This window comes from Hyposmocoma kahamanoa, unplaced genomic scaffold, assembly GCF_003589595.1.
Source record: "Hyposmocoma kahamanoa isolate Upper Pololo Valley unplaced genomic scaffold, ASM358959v1 64, whole genome shotgun sequence".
Lineage (NCBI taxonomy): Eukaryota > Metazoa > Arthropoda > Insecta > Lepidoptera > Cosmopterigidae > Hyposmocoma > Hyposmocoma kahamanoa.
The window spans coordinates 7,439,398-7,456,846 of record NW_020653852.1 but is presented as its reverse complement, the minus strand read 5'-3'; the positions used below and the strand labels follow the sequence as shown (position 1 = coordinate 7,456,846).

Sequence of the window (17,449 nt, the reverse complement as noted above, 5' to 3'; positions counted from 1 at the left end):
TCCTATTTTACAAAGAGAGAATCTTAAATCTTAATCTTTTAAATCTTTCCTCCATGGAAAGATTTAAAAGTAACCATGCAACTCACAATAATGACTGGGAAATCTTTAAAAAAAGTTTTCTTTGAAATCATACAAAGATGACGATGACGTGGCGAAATTGGTAGAAATAAACGTCAATTAAGTAGCAACTTGCTTATCAGCTGTCAGCGTTTTGTCAGGTCAAACCTGTCAAATTCCAAAAGATTTTGAAAGAAGGAAGAAAACAAATTTTGTTTTGTTTTTGTAAAGGAAATAGATAAAATGTAATTACTATTTAATTTTTTTTATTGTACCAAACATAAAATATCTAACCAAATATTGTTAATAATTTGCTAGCGTCTAGTTGGTTTATCGCGTAAGTTTTACACGGTAAAGTTTGTGTCCACGGTTGCAGTTTTGGTGTTAGAATGAACAACAAAGGCAAATTTCCCGATGCACCGGTTCCAGCAGGGATCTCCGGCAACCTTCTGTCAAGTGTGGGGCCGCCTTTAGAGCTTCCAAACTTTATAACTGCGACTACTGCTGTGCCTCAAGTGACTTCGTCAATTCCTAGTGATTCGGTAAATTTTTCGTCGATTAGGCAGCTTGCTTTGATAAGACGTATATTTATAAAAAGTCATTAATTAAACGTGACAAGCTTTCTAATGTTATCCAAGACGACTTTGATTTGAGTTTTAAACTTAATTTTTTGCATTTTGGGCCATTAAAGAGAACAATTGCATTTTATTCCTTAGGCCGATAAACTGAGACCTATAAAGACAGCTTTTTGAAAGCAATTAATGCTTTGAAACTTTTTATCTTTATGAGTTTCAAGCTTTATTTTAGGTTTTATGAGAAAATTGCAGTACAGTATATAAAACTGTATGTTATATTTTTCACAAACAGGCACCAGCTGTAGATTCAGATTCATTGCCTATTCAGCCAGTCCTAGTGCAACCCACAGTGGAACAACAGTCACAAGATATGGAGACATTTAGGTGAATATTGAGTTTGGAATAATTATTATAATTTCACAATAAATAAAAATACCATCAACTTACAAGCAATAAATCCCACAGATGGCCAAGGTTTTTTGATGATTTCAGACGTAATTGACTGTTAACTATTTTTTTAGAGTTTTTTTATTTTTTTTTAGAGAATGTTTTTAAACCCAAAGCATAATTTTGATATTTTTGTAACTAGAAGTAAATTTTTTTCTAAAGTCTTTATTTATAATATTACTTTCTATTTATGTTTGGAACGTAACTGTATTTGGATTATAAGTATTTATTCAACTTAGCCGTCACTTAGTAATCAAGATGATAAATGTTCCCTTCTAAATTATTGATTACTTTTTTCAGTCCTGCAATCCCTTTAAGCAAAGGGGAGCCGATGCTTCCAATAAGATCCCCTGAAGATTCTCAGAACACACAGTCGCCTGAATCTTTCCCAGACTCGACACCAGACATTGATCAATTAGGTATACATTTAATTTTCTACACTGTATACTTGGTATGGTGTAACGCACTGATGTCCGCAACTTGACATCTAGACGCCTATTTTGCATGTGGTGGGTGCAGGGTCCTACTCTTCCCATTTGAGTTTCTCCAAGAATCTCTAAAGACTTCTAGGAGTGACTTTGGCTCAATTAATATTGTTAAGGAACTCCTGTACACATATTAATGCATGTAAACTTTATTACAATACATTTTGTTTAACAGCTACATCAGAAATTAAACTAAATTAAATTAATTAAAAGCTTGCAAGTTTGATATGGCCCCTGCCATCTTGCGAAAATTTAAGAACAAGATCTTCTGCTGATACCTGCACAATGTCAAAAATCAACACCAGTTTTAGGGTTTAAAATAATTTTGTCAGCAATATAATCTCAGTACAGTACTAAAAAACCAACCTCTTGGTGTAATGGGCTGGTATCCGCGACTCGATGTCAAGGCGCCTATTTTGCGTGTGGTGGGTGCAGGGTCCTACTCGTGGCACCCAAGCTCCGCCAGGAATCTCAACAGCCTCCTCGGTTTGCTGAAGACTTCAGGGAGCGACCTTGGCACTCCAAGGTGTTTATTGTATGGACCATGACCCATTAGGGCGGCAGTTAGAGTGCGAAGCTCTTGCCTTTTAAGTTTAATTACTATTCGAGATAGACTTGCATTGAGCGTTGGGAGTGCTTCCCTCGCCTGTCTACAAACCGTAAGGGTGGTTGTATTATTATGTGAAGATTTTGTACCTTTGTGTATAGTTGTTCTAGACCATTGGTAGGGGAGGGACACTAGGGTTCTGGACCTACAGCGTCCGTCTCCGACCCTTTTCTGGCTAGTTCATCTGCTGCGTCATTGCCACGTGAGCCGCTGTGTCATTTAATCCACTGTAGAGTTACATGATTTTGTATACATACCTCCATGAGTGCTTGATGGCATTCGTAAATGAGCCCTGAGTTTATGTCATAGCTGTTCAGTGCTTGAAGTACTGACATACTGACAGAGTATAAAAATGGAGTGATTGTTTACTCTTCTCGCTATGATTGCTTCTGCCGCCAACTTGATGCCTATGCATTCAGCCTGGAATACTGTGTTGTGGTCTTCTTCAGAGAATACTCCAGGACCTGTTCCTGAATTTGTTTTAGATCCATCAGTGAAGACTCGGACCTCTCTGGGGTTCAGTCCTTCATTGGGATCTTCAAACAATTGTATCTTGTATTTTTTGTCAAAGATGTATTGTTTTGGGATCCTATCCACAGCCGTCTCCAGTAGCGGTTCCTCATTGACAGTCTTATAAGGGATTTCTGTGTATGGGGTCCTCATGTGCTTACAAAGGCCGGCTTTGTTTAGACGCACTGCTGTTGACGCCGCTTCCTGTCTGATGAACAGTGGGAAGGATCGCAGGTCCAGCATTGCTTCGAGGGCCGCAATTGGAGTTGTCCTCATGTAGTCGGTCGTCGCCATGCAAGCGAGTCTTTGGAATTTGTCCAGCTTGTCGGTTGCGGTCGTCAGTTTGGTTCGTGGCCACTATACTGTCGCGCCGTGACTGATCATGGGTCTTACCATCGCTGTGTAGAGCCATAGAGTTATCTTGGGTGAAAGTCCCCATTGTTACCTACCATACTATGGCACTGCCAGAAGGTGATAGTAGCTTTTTTAATTTTGTTGTCCAGATGCTTGTTCCAGTTCAACTTGTTGTCCAGTATTACTCCCAAGTACTTGACTTCGGTTGATATCTTTAGTTCTGTACTGAAGAGTTTGGGTAGTAGGTAGTAGCCTTTTGTTTGTAAACATTACTAGTTCCGTCTTTGTTGGGTTTACCGATAGTTCGTATGCTCTGCACCATCTTCCTACAATCCGGAGAGCAGCTTGTGTCATTACACAGAGTGTATTGGCATAATTTCCTGTTACCAGTATAGCTATGTGATCAGCATATCCTACTGTACAAAATTTTCTTTGTTTAGTTTAATGATGAGGTCATTTACGACCATGTTCAATAGCAGACAGTACCCCTCCTTGAGGGAACCCCTTCGCTCTTATGGCCCATGGGGTCTCATTTGCTGTTGTTTTTATTGTTCTTTGTTTCAGCATGTTACTAATCCAGCTAATTAGCACTTCATCTACTTCGTGTCTTCTCAGTGCTGATTGTATGCTGGAGAAGTTGGTTTTATCGAAGGCTCCTTCAATATCTATAAAGGTGCCTAGGCAGATTGTTTTGTCTTTGAGGGCCACTTCTATCTTGCCCACAACGGCATGTAGGGCCGATTCAGTTGATTTGCCTTGGCTGTATACATGTTGGTTTCTGTGTAATGGTATGTTCTTGAGCGCTCCATCCCTCAGTTCTCTGTCACATAACATTTCTAATGTCTTCAAGAAGAATGATGTGAGGCTGATTGGTCTGAAGGACTTCGCGTCAGTCTAGTCGGGTTTTCCTGGTTACGGTATAAATATGACTTTTACCTCTCGCCAGCTGTGGGGCACATAGCTGAATGCTAGACAGGCCTGAAAGATGTTGACCAGGTGCTGGACCAGTGTGTCCCCGCCCCATTTTAGAAGTGCAGGGAATACTCTATCTTGGCCCGGAGCTTTGTACGGTTCAAAGGTGTTTACTGCCCATTTTGTCTTTTCGTATGTTAGTACTTGTTCAGCGTATCGCCAGTTATGGATCGATGTGATGTAGTTCATTTCTACACATCTGTCGTCTTGGACGAACCTACATCCTGGGAAATGTGCTTCCACTAGGGTTCTTTCTGTTTCCGCATGGGAAGTTGTGTATGTGTTGTCTATTTTGCGTATTGAACCTAGCTCAGTTGAATTTGAGTTTCCTAGGATTTTTCTTATTCTGTTTGCTTGTGCACAAGACGTGATGTTCCCGCAGTAGCCTCGCCATGACGCGGTGCTCCTGAACCGTATGCGCTTTTTTAGTTTGGATTTAGCTGTTGTAGTTTTCCCAGTCCTCATCCGAGCATATGTTCATTGCTCTATTGAAGCGTCTCCTTATCCTTCTTCGTAGCCTCTCAAGCTCAGGCCCCCACCAGTGTTGGCCTTGTCGCGGGGCTGAGTCACTCAGTGGGCATGCGGAGTTATAGCTGTTCAATATGTATGATATTAGTTCTTTAACTTGTGTTTCTATCTGCGCTGTGTCCAGCAGTCTTCCTCTGGTGTAGTTTGTCCGTGTATAGTTTACGATGGATTGTTCGGGGATTTCGTTTCGGTTGTTGTTCTTTGATGGCTGTTTCTAAGCTGAATCTTATCCATCTGTGGTCCGAGAAAGATGCTTCTTCGGACACGTGCCAGTTGTGGATAAGGTTCAATGCTCCTTCTGACGCTAGGGTTAGATCTATAATAGTTCTACATCTTTTATTTATAAAAGTTGGCACTATTCCTTTATTAAGGATTTGAAGGTTAGTTGTGAATAAATATTCAGTTAGGTTCTTACCTCTATCATTTGCGAGTTCCGTGCCCCACAATGGATGGTGGGCATTGGAGATAGTAGCCACGACGATATTCTGGCCGTTCTGCTCGCAGTAGTTGATTAGCTGTACCATTTCCTGCGGTGGTGGCACATCAGTCTCCGCCATATAGACAGAGGCGAGCACCACTTCAGGCAGGCCCGTGCCCCGCGTCAGCTAAAAGCTCACGGGCACTAATCCACGGTTCCTGGATTAGCGCCATGGCTGTGTTGTTATCCTCCAACCACTTCCGGAGCTGAACCGTTGCGGCCTGGCTGTGGTGGAAGTTGCTCTGGACGATGGGAAGTTTACTGAGCGAGGGGGAAACCGCCTTCAGAAGATAGCAGCTCCTCGTCCACGTCCTCGCTCAGTCGGATGTCTCTCATCCTCAACACGCACTTGTCATCACTGCTGGTCGCCACCGGTTTGTCAGCGGCGTCCGCAGAGACGGTGGTCAAGGAGGGCCCTTCAGGGTCCGGGGATATTAGAGGAGGTGGAGGGCGCCGGGGAGACGTCCATCCGTGTCGTTGTTGTGCCCGTCTTCTTAGGTGGCACATGAACCTGAGGTAGACCGTGCCCAACTGGCTAGGCGCCGGCCATGCCCCAGGACAGCGGGGACGAGTTCTTCTGGGAGGCTCACCACTACGAAGGAGTGTTCACTATGCTGCTGCAGCTTGTGAACAACCCAGCGGTGAGCCTTCGCCCACGGGTTTTGCCACTTGTCACACACATCCCAATGGCCAGGGATGAGTAGTCCGCAGACCACCCTTCGGGGAGAGCCTCCACCACATTTTTCAATGAGTGGAGCTCCCCGGATGGCAGCCTGTAGTTGCTAATGACATCCTCTAGCCACTGGAAAGTGGCTGTGACCTGACACCACAGTTTCAGGGACCCGCCACTGTAGACAGGTTTACCTCGAAACTGTGGGCCGACGTAATCCTCGCCGAACTTCTCCGCTCCTTGCGCGAGGCGCTGACATAGTGCCACCTGAATCATGTCGGCATCGGGGCTCCGTATGTAGTCAGTTTTGGCTGATGTGATCACCGCCATGAGTTCTGGCCTGGTGGCCTCGGCGTAGGTTCGATGCTGGGCGGGCCTCTCAACCTTTTGCCGCTTGTGCTCGCTTCTAGGAGATGTTGTCTCGTCAAAGCGGGCACGTTTGGCAATGGTCGAGGACCTTCTGCATGCTCTCTGCCGGTTTGCTGTTAGAAGGGAGGGGGACCCTTCCAGGGGGGACCCTGGAAGGTCCTGGGGGTCCCCCGACCCATTTGATCGTGTTAATACAGTCCCTGGGCCCCTCGCGCTACCCACTTGGGGCCTTGCCTCTCCCTCCTTCGGCAGAGGGTTGTTTACATTGCGACGCTCGCGTTCTCTTCGACAGCCTTTCTTGTTTTTTCGGGCAGGGCGTCCTCTGCTCACACTGGGGGCTGGACGTTCGCCGTGGCCACTTGTCCCCTCCTTACGGATGGGTGCCGTAGCCTTGGATTTGGGCTGGTGACTCACCAGGGTCCACCCTGCCTCAAGGGCCGTGTTTGAGGGGTTCTGTAATGCAGAACCCGATGTGTGAGCGGGGACCGCAGAACCTAGGGTTTGGGCCACTACCACTGGTGTAGTGCTAGCACCAACATCGGTGTTCGGCTGACCTTGGGGTTTTCCCTTTGGCCTACCACTCACCGTAGGGCGCCGACCGTAGGGCGAAAACCGACCTCAAAAGTTCGTGGAATTACATCTATTTGCCAAGTTTTATTGACATTGGTTACCGGAAAGTAGTTTGCCACCCTTAGAAGTGGAATTTTTTCTTCAAATTTAAATTTGCCCACTATTGAGGTACCCTCTTTCCAACAAAAAAAGAATCCTCAATGTCAGTTTTCAAATGGAGCTGGAGTTATCGCGTAACATACATACAAATACCTCTTTTTTGAAGTTGGTTAATTAGGATTAAAGTTAGTTCCCTAGTATAATTGTAAAACTACATACATAAGACGCTTCTAGTCTGCTCAGGATCCTTTGGCTCAGCTATGACCTTGAAATAGTTTTGCAATATAAACACACATCCATTTAATTAAAAATTTACCACCAAAGTAATATGTCGGGCCTTTTTAAAACAAAAGTGGGTAGGCACTTTCTAGGCAAGTATCCTGGACCACACCATTGTGGTTAAATGCTTGCCCATTAGTCCTAAAGAACATTACCCAGTCCCCACTTGATGTGATATTGATTGTTGATTTATGTATCCTACAGGTGATATAATGCCAGGCAGTGGTTTATTCACGTGGGTGAAGGGAGCTGTCTCTACGGGTGGTATACTACACAGGGTCGCCGAAAAGGCCAAGAATTCTGTTGACTCTATGATTACTACTTTGGATCCGCAAATGAAGGAGTATCTTAGTAAGTATTTGTATCAGATATTAAATGAGATACGAACATGGTGCAAAATTGAGTATGAAACTCATTCATTTCATTCAATTCTACTCCTTAATATAGATTATATTTATATACAATTGGCAGAGCGTCTGGCACGGATTGCTTGAGGGTGCTGGTTAGAATCCAACCGGATCGAATTAATTTTTCTAAGTATATAATTATGTTCATTTACACAAATCTCGTAAGTGAATGAAGAACTTCAAAAATTATTTTTTATGGGATTGTGTTTGCGTTTTATTAAAAAATTTGCTCATTCAATAAACGTACTTCCAGAGAGCGGTGGCGACATTTACATCGTAGTGGCTTCAGATAAAGACGTCAAAATCTCACCAATCCGCGAGGCTTTTCAGCATGTGTTCGGAAAAGCAACCATCGTGTGAGTTTTATGATAATTATTGGCTTACTGCTTTTTAGTCTGCTGTGTAATTCTTATAGGCCTGAGAAACCTTCCACCACAACAAACCACAACAAACAACAAACCACAGCTCTAACGACTATAGTGCTATTTAAAGCACGAAAGATACACTCTCTACCGTTGCTAAAGATTTCTCTAAGTAGCAATAGAAGAAATGCCGTTACCCAATTGCTTTTTATTATACACAATAATAATAATAATAATAACCACGACCTAGCGCGCGAGATCACCGACCTGTGGTGTGTTCAAACTTAAGGCTCCCCTGTAAACTTGGCAATGTCAACATACCGTAGGAGGGGTCAATTTATTTGCGCGATGACTCTAGTCTGGCAATCCCCATTCGCGCGTGTAGAGATAGCTCATAGTGACATCATTATAGAGATCTTAAATAGAATGAAAAAGAGATATCTTGTCGTCTGGCTCACACTAAGCGTGTAGTATATGATTATCATGTAATTTCGTTCGGACATTTGTATCAGGATACAAAACAATTGTATCGGGAATTTAAAAACTGTTTTTAGCTAAAGTTTTTTTTTTTAATATGAAGTGACGAGACGAACAAGTCATACGCCTGATGGTAAGCTACACACCTGTTCATAACAGTTGCAGTGCCACTCAGAGAGCAAAAATCTAAGGGGCACTGCCAGTGCGCCCGCCTGAGACATAAGTTGACAAGGCCCATGTGGCAATAATTTCACCAGCACCCTTACTTTCCAAAACCACGCAAACACCCAGAACGCAAAAAATACAGGGTGACAGGTGCAGCGGCAATGTCCCTCAGATCTTTGCGATAAATCACTGAGTGGCACCGGCGTGTCGTTTAACATCAGGCCCACGACTTGTTCGGCCCGTCACTAGGTATCATAAAAAATCACCAGCTATAATATTATCAGGCCTTTGCGTAACGAAAATGTGACGGGTTATTTTCAGAGGTATCCCAGCGCAAAGTGATGTAACTGCTGACCAGCCTGTCGGCTACGCGGCGGCGTACGCGGCAGCGAAACAACGCATCGCGCAATTGCGATCGCAGCACGTAGAACTTAATAACAACGTGCCCATTGTTGCTGTTGAAAGTTTTCTACACGAGGCTGTTAGCGACAGGTATTTTATTTATTTAAGACATTCCACATAGAAAACACTACACGTTAAATAATGATACATAGAGTGCAGTGCCTCTACTCTTAAAGGTCGCTGCATCATGCAATGGCAAGAATATAAAATATGATATTTAAAAATTATAACAGAACAAAAGCGATTATTTGGATCGATGTATATTACGTATAAGTAGTAAATCTACATATCGACCCTGGAAAACTAAGCCTTGGTTTCACACGGCATTGTCCTGCACGTTTTTTAAAGTTTTAGTTTATAAACGGATAACCGCAGTATTCACACAGCAATCGCCCTGAGAACACGTTTGTTTGTGATGGATCCACGCTGTGTCGCACTTTTAAATAGGCATAAAATAATAGAAGTGGCATTGCCGCCGGAAGAACAGAAGGTATTGGGTTTATACAATTCCGCAGTTTTGTCCCACAAAACGGGCCTTTGTTCCACTAAAAACATTAATAAATAAATCGCCGGGTCATTAAAATTATACGTGCCCTGCTTCCAAAAGATACTTCAATAGACGCCACTTGTTTTTGTGACTATTCGATAAAAACGTATGACTTCGCGCTGCGTGAAAGAGATGCATTAATACTATGCGTCACTGCACACCGAATACGTTAAAGTTCATTCGATTTTCTTGACAAGTCCGTTGCGTATTCGATAAACGTATAGAGTTGTGTGCGTTTTTTTTTCAGGATAAACACTGTGTAAACGGTTCTATATCTAATGTATGCGCCACTATTTATTCGGTAAGACTTATACTGCAAAAAGGTGCAATACAATGCCGTGTGAACGGGAGTAAAACGTCTAACGTGTATTTGGAAAATTATACTGGACAGCGATTTAAAGTAATTAAAAAAAATCGTAACTCGAATTTTGTTTTTTACATGGAAAAACTGAAACTTTCTGGTTTTCCATATAACAAATATAATTAGAGTTGATTTTTTTTCTTAAAAACATTACTTTAAATCGCTCTCCTGTAATATTTTCCAAATGCACATTAGACGTTTTTAGAGTCGATATAATTTAAAAAAGGTAACAATATAGACAATATAAATTATAATAATGTAATTCATGTTAATTTAGATAATAACCAGAGCTGGTTTTAGGAGTTTTGGGTACATGGAAAGAGCCTCCTAACGCAGTGCCTATAGTCTATTTTACATAGGGTGGGTATTGTGACATTTAAAATTTTTACGTTACACGCATACTATTTATAACTAATCTCTCAACCAGATTACAAAAAGAAATAGTAAATTGGTTAATAATATACCAAACAATGTTTGTTGCAATTGTAATTACCCGACTGCATGAGGTTTATATTTTTCAAATGTATGTATGTATATATGTCCTATTCATTTTCATGTTGTAGCCTAAACGGCTTAATGGATTTTGACATATTATTATGAGGTGGTGTCGTTAGATTCATCTTGATTGCGGGAGTGTCATAGGCTATAAAAAATAATCAAAATAGTGAGGCGGAAATTTGTTGTGTCTTTCCAGCTAAATATTTTTGCAGTCGGGTTATTGTTTTTTTAAATAATTTTTAGACTTGTTTTAAGTAAATATTACAGTAAATTAAGTAGATAGAAAAAGGAATGACAGGCAGACGAAAATAAATTGCTGTTTTACGCATTAAGTATGTACTTAATGCGTAAAACGGAATATTTGTCCATAGAGATTACACCATGGAATCGATAAATCGAATCGGCAATTATATTCTCGTGTCTATATGGGTGCCTTATATCTTGTATGCGAGTCGTTTTCTTTTAAGTTTTGCGTGGTGTTTTTGGAGTCATTGTTCAAATTTCATTTTGTTGCTGCTGAATTTATGCTTTGTTGTTCCCATTTTATTTAGTTGTTGATTTTTGTATTTGTTGTATACTTTTTTAGTAACTTAATAACATAATAATTAAATCCTTTTTATTTTGTTTATTATTTGTTCTTAAATTATTTTAAATCTATTTTCTTTTCGTTGTAGATTATCTTGATAAGATATTGAAATCGTCTTTTTTTCATTCGATTTTACATCACTACATCTCTAAAAATTTCAAATCTATAACTATAGACTGACTAATTTTTCCAACACGATGATTCAACCGATTTACGAACAACAGCCCCTTCAGCCTTCTCTCCTAAAACCAGTGTTTTATTAATTAATTCATCCATTAATTTGTTTAAACCTTCTGCATGAGAGGCAAGTGTCGTCCCAATTACGCTACTCTACCGGAATCTTTTCTTTTCAATAAAGGCTCCCGTATACAGACGATTCATCGATCGAAACTTCCCTGGCGTTTAACTTAAATGCTAACGACATAAGACATACACACATACATACATAGATTCGTCGTTTATTGAAACGACAGACTGTGAAGACAAATCACCCGTATATGGGGCGATTGTGACCCTAAAAAAAAGTTAAGTTTATTGATGGGATGTGTTTCCTCTCTGCAGGTGGTACGATGTAGCTCTCCTTGTGTTATCGCAGCCGTCACTGGGCATAGAACTGCAATTGCAGTCACAGAGCACCCCTGTACCCACAGCGGCTGTTGCCGCGGCGCAAGCGGGCACCCCCTCCGACTACTCACATTCGCAGACTGGATATAGCACTACTATTGGATCTATTATGGCTGCTAGCTTACAAGTATATTCATATTATCTATACTAATTCATAAGGTACGACTTTTGTGGTGAGGACCTACCCGGCTTGACTTGCGGACTCCCTGGGCTTCGTTTCACTCACCGCTGAAGTTCGGTCTTCAGCTTAACTGCATTATGCTTTTATGTTCATGGTCAGCGATTTCATTTAGAGGCATTAAAATAAAAAACAACTTTTGAAACGAAAAATTTAAAATGCATCCTTTTTTCGGTCGCCATTTTGTTGTCGCCATAGTTGTTTCTGATCGCCATTTTGAATATTTTTATATTATTTTTACTGATTATGAATGAATTAATTTATTTTTCTCAGGTGCCCCACACGCAATGGCAAGAAGCTTTAACGGGGGTGTCACGAAAAGAATTGCTTGTACTAGCAGCCCGCTCGCTCGCTGGATCATACAAAAAGCTCCTAGCTGTATCCGCGGCAGAGACATAGGAAACTTAAACGAACTCATATGTAAGTATCTAATTTATATTATGGTAAATTCACGAAAGATTCTTCTGATTTTTTTCTGAGCTGAAAAAAAAAACAATGAAAAAAACATGAAAAGAAACCGTTTTTTCTAGAGTACGTTTTATTTCTAAAAGTACGGAAATAAAAATATGACAATATGACAATTGTATTTTTTTATTACATTTCCTCTTTTGTTGTTAATGTTATTCTTTATAGATAAATTGCTCAAAATAAATGGGCAACACTCATAGTGTTGTCAATTTGTGGCGAATTCCCCAAATTGCGGGGAATTTCAAATCAATTGGGCATTTTGTGCGATTGGCACTGTGTGGGGAAAATGCGGGGATTCTAACATTTTACCATTTTTTTTAAATCTATCGATTGGTGTTGCATCGCTACTTTGATGATTACTGATAAAAACACTACTTATTTATTTATCTAAGAGCTAAGAAAGAGTGATCAACGGCTTGCAAAAACTATAATACATGAGGGGATTTTTGTGCATTTTATAAGATACACCCTGGTCAAATTCCGCGGGAAGTAAAAAATGTTCGAAATTCAAATAAACTAGATGGCCGCCATACACATTTCAAAGCCTCCTATCATGGAAACTATTAGAGATAGGTAGGAGGTGCTCGAAGGAATGTCATAGAGGGTAACACTGGTCAACTGCCTGGGTTAAAAAAAATTCAAGATGGCGATTTTAAAATAGCGGCCGAAGAAAAACTTGCTTCGATCTGGCTGAAAATTGGCATGCGAGGGTCTTTGAGAGTCCTTAATCATAATTTGGGGTCAAAAATTTCTTTTCGCCATATTTTTATATGGCTGCCATGTAAGTGTTTTTTTCGTAAAAAATAGCTGCCAAAAGAGATTTGCTCTGATTCGACTGAAAATTGGCATGTGAAGGCCACTAGAAATGCCGAATAATAATTTGTACTCAAAATTTGTTTTTCGCTATTTTCAAATATAGCCGTCATAGAAGCGTTCGTTGGCGACAGAAAAAAAATTGCTCAGATCCCTTTCCCTTAGAAAATTGGCATATGGGGGTCTCTAGGAGTGCTTGATAATAATTTGTGATCAAAATTGGTTTTTCGCCATTTTTAAATATGGCCGCCATACAAACTCTTTTAGCGGCAGATAAAAATTTGCACTAATTCGATTGAAAATGGACATGGAATGTCGGGGTCTTTATGAGTGTTTAATAATAATTAGCGGTTAAAATTTATTTTTTACCATTTTTCAATGTGGCTACCATACAAACTTTTTTGGCGGTAGATACAAATTTCTTTTAATTCGACTGAAAATGAGATGGCATCATAATTTGGGGTAAAAATTTTGTTTCCGATGTTTTTCGATATAGCCGTAATTTATTTATGTAACGTGCTTTGCTCGGACTGAAAATTAGCATGAAAAGATTTCTAAGATTGTTTGATAATAATTAGTGGTCATAATATGTTTTTGTAATTTTTAAATATGGCCGCCATTAAAGAGCTATTTAATTTTTTTTAAAACAAAGTCCTAGGTGCCGAGGCCGCAGAGGGCGAAACCCGAAGCGTCCGCATGCCTTCGTATGGAGGTAATTGTATACGAGTACAAGATCTCACAATTGTAAAAATGTGAGGCGTACTTCCCGATGTAGTGGAAATGAGATACTTCTTATAGCGTTGTTGTATCTCAACCATATCTATTAGATTCCATTTTCTTGAAAGCTATGCCAAAGAGGATTTAGGGGGAAAAAATGCCAAACTACTGCCGAATTTCCTGTACTATGAATACGAAAACAACGATAATCCAGAATACTCAGACCAAAACCAACTTAAAAAATGTTCGTTTCTTAAATTGGCCCAAATCGGGAATCGACTTTGCCATCAAGCGCCCATAGTACTAACTGCTGTGCCACCGAAGAGCATTAGCACACCCCGTAAACTGAACCCGACCACCCGTAGGTGGGTTACAGGGCTCGTTCCTTATACATTTACGTAGAATTATTAGCAAGCCGCTTATATAAAATTATTCGGTAGGATTTGAAGGAAGGAAACGAAGACAGAAAATTTTGATGACATTAATTGTGTAACACCCGTAACAGTAGTAACACTAGTAACACCACAAATGAAGATTAAATTTTTGTTATAATTATCATGGTAATTGATTTTAATAAACATGTTTTATATATATTCACATATATACATATATTCTTAAAACAAAAGTTAGTGTAATTATTAATACAAAGATCGAACACTCAGAAAAAATTCCTTCGATCCGGTCGGATTCGAACCGACGTCTTCTTGCATACCGTGCTAGACGCTACACCAACTAAGCCACGGAACGAACTAACGGGCCTCACGAATTTTTCTATGTGCTTGCGTCGTGTCTTTGTACTTGGTCTTTCAACGACTTTTTAGTCGTAGCGCCATCTATGAGAAATCTATTGCTGATCTATCACCCAGTTAGTACCTTTACAGCTACCAGTCCTGGCGAGAGATGTCGCTATTCACTGTATTAATTAAATTTTTATTGAATTGATATTCAATTATTTTTTGTGCAATTACTCCACTAGTTTGTTATAATTATTAATACAAAGATCGAACACTCAGAGAAAATTCCTTCGATCCGGTCGGATTCGAACCGACGTCTTCTTTCATACCGTGCCAGACGTTATACCAACTAAGCCACGGAACGAACCAACGGACCTCACGAATTTTTCTATGTGCTTGCGTCGTGTCTTTGTACTTGATCTTTCAACGACTTTTTAGTCGTAGCGCCATCTATGAGAAATCTATTGCAGATTTATCACCCAGTTAGTACCTTTACAGCTACTAGTCCTGGCGAGAGATGTCGCTATTCACTGTATTAATTAAATTTTTATTGAATTGATATTCAATTATTTTTTGTGAAATTACTCCACTAGTTTGTTATAATTATTAATACAAAGATCGAACGCTCAGAAAAAACACTCAGAAAAAATTTCTTCGATCCGGTTTCTTCGCAATCGCAATGTATAGATAATCAGACAATGTATACAAATATGAGACAAACTCGGTTGCATATTTGTTTTCTCGAAATTCGTACAAAACCAAAATAATTGTTTTTAAAATAAATTATGCACCTTCTGATTACCAAATCAGTCCCGTGGAAGGAAACGTCCCTGTTTACCCGTTTACCCACAGTTATGGTGCATTGGCAGTTTTTAATGGCACAATTATGCATTTTTCGCGTTTTCGACTGGTGTTCTACGATAACGGTCGAGCGCGTTCTGAAGTGTAACAGCGGCAAGTAATTGAATTTCACTTACTTTGGGCACGCGAATTACGTACACTTGCGGCGTCTATCTAGATATATGTCTGTGGGTTAATCCCTGCAACTTCAAAAGTCTTCCTGAGATAAAAAATAATCCTACTATATTAAAATTACGGTAAAATTACGGTGCACATTTGATTGAAACTGAAAGTCGTCTGAAAACAAGTGCACTCTAATTACTTAAAATTGACATAAATATTTAGATATAAAGTTTAAGTTTTGTTAAGGTACGAAGTGACATTCTACATTTGAATTATCTTACGAGATGAGAAAAATATACTATATAATGCACTGAAATGGTTAACAATGCAATCGGCAACCGACGTAAAACTTTGATAGGTTTTGATATTGATTTGTACATTTTTTTCAGGGACTACATTCTTTGCCAAGCCACCGGACGGAATCTTGACGACACTAAGGATCGTATTCCAGAACTGTATTCAATGCTCAAGTCATGACTTGAGTATGGTTTAAAGCACTGGAAATCATATTCAAGTCCTTGTCATTAGGGTTGTATTTCCAGTGCTTGAAATCATACTTAAGTCTGCTCACACAAGCAAGTGGAAACACAAGCACTGGAAATACGACCCTAATGGCAGGGACTTGAGTATGATTTCGAGTGCTTTAAACCATACTCAAATCCTGATTTGAGCATTGAGTAGAACTCTAGAATACGACTGTTGGACTAGTTATACTTTAAGCCTAAGATAAACATTATGTATGCATAGAATATCTATTTAAAATTTATTTTTTAAGTTAAGAAGAAAATATATTTTATTGGGGCCAAAATATCCTAATAATATTGTCTTTTATTTTTAAACAATACCCTAAGTGAAGGTATAAACCGTGAGATTAATGGTTTGAATAATTTACATTGTCGCGGAATAGAAACGAAATTGTACAAAGCACAATGAGCTTTGTGTCAATTGTGTAAGGTACAGTCGATACCCTAAGATACTTGAGACCCCTGGCCGACGACTTTCTGAGAGAGTTCTTACGCATTTGTAGTTGAAATTTCTATTCAGTATTTAAAAAAAGTTTCTTAAAACGTCATTCGCTTATTTATTTATAAAAACACAATACAAATTTACAGTAACAACCAAAACGCTTACATACTAATTTCACATACAAATAAGGAAGGAAAGAGCAGCGCATAGTAACCATACACTCTCTCATACAAGTATAGAGCGCATTTGCGTTGAGTATTTTCAATTTGGAGGGAGTATTTATCCTCATAAGGATTCCAGATTTGCGCGCAATATTCCAACTTCTTACAAAAGCATTGTAAAGCATAAGTGCCACCCTAGTAGTGTGTTCGCATGATAAAACCAAGAGTTTTATAGGCTGCTTTGCAGAGAGTCGTGATGCGGTTATGGAAGTTGAGCTTGGGGTCCATTATTACTCCCAGATCGTGAATAACGCGATATATATAAACGTGATAGATGTAATAAAATCGATACAATTGCTGTTAAATAAGTAATACTCGACTAAACTAAAATATTCATGATGCGAAGGAACTTGCATACTTGACATTGTCTTTAGATTTAGTCGAGTATTATTTATTTGACAGTAAGTGTTTCGGACGAATGTCAGACGGAGATCGGGAGTAGCCCCCTGATTGTAATTTGCAATTGTCCTTATTGTCACATCTACATTACCTACAACAAATTATCAATCACGGTAAGGCGATTATCACACTGCAGCGCGCCCCGCGATGGAGCGCGAGACGCGGAATCACGCGTGCGGTGGCGGAGACGCAGATCTGCGTCAACGCGCGGTTTAATCTGCGCGGGGGCAGCGGTCTAGCGGCCCCGCGTCACTTAAAGTACTCGGTTCGCAGTTGATAGCCGTAGTGATTGTATATGTAGCCGAGATCCTTCTTTGACAAGAATAGTTAATAATACAGAACTCATTCAGGACGCTGCAGTTATCCTGACTATTTGGTTTTTGTTTACTCAAATAAAAAGACACCGAATATATTGGATACATCCCTTTTTACGAACCAGATCGATAAATGGATAATTTCAACATCATTACAAAGATTTAAGAAAGTATGAAGTTAAATTAGGTCGATTTTCAATAGCAAATATAAATTTATCGACGTGGAGATCTATTGCAGAAAACTAAA

At 39.9% G+C, this 17,449-nt stretch overlaps 1 protein-coding gene across 2 annotated transcripts; it reads left to right on the top strand.

Moving 5' to 3' along the window:
- Positions 1–423: 423 nt before the first annotated feature.
- LOC113230987 (protein PRRC1-like) lies at positions 424–16,011 on the top strand. 2 transcript variants are annotated; one of them, XR_003310522.1, is made up of 10 exons: positions 424–599; positions 925–1,016; positions 1,380–1,498; positions 7,205–7,351; positions 7,661–7,763; positions 8,733–8,903; positions 11,367–11,556; positions 11,881–12,027; positions 15,692–15,729; positions 15,995–16,011. XR_003310522.1 is itself a non-coding variant. In XM_026465110.1 (9 exons), the coding sequence occupies exons 1-8, from the start codon at positions 447–449 to the stop codon at positions 12,004–12,006; spliced, it is 1,101 nt and encodes a 366-aa protein (XP_026320895.1). In that variant the 5' UTR covers positions 424–446; the 3' UTR covers positions 12,007–12,027; positions 15,692–15,828. The 2 variants fall into 2 exon arrangements, 1 of the variants encoding a protein (XP_026320895.1); XM_026465110.1 differs by lacking the exon at positions 15,995–16,011 and having other exon boundaries at positions 15,692–15,828.
- Positions 16,012–17,449: the final 1,438 nt, after the last annotated feature.

What these genes read in the sequence shown, in the direction of transcription:
- LOC113230987 (XM_026465110.1), top strand. Translation starts at nt 447, where the DNA reads ATGAACAACAAAGGCAAATTTCCCGATGCACCGGTTCCAGCAGGGATC. An exon ending in GCAAATGAAGGAGTATCTTA is followed by an intron (nt 7,352 to 7,660) that starts GTAAGTATTTGT and finishes ACGTACTTCCAG; the next exon opens with AGAGCGGTGGCGACATTTAC. An exon ending in TTATGGCTGCTAGCTTACAA is followed by an intron (nt 11,557 to 11,880) that starts GTATATTCATAT and finishes TATTTTTCTCAG; the next exon opens with GTGCCCCACACGCAATGGCA.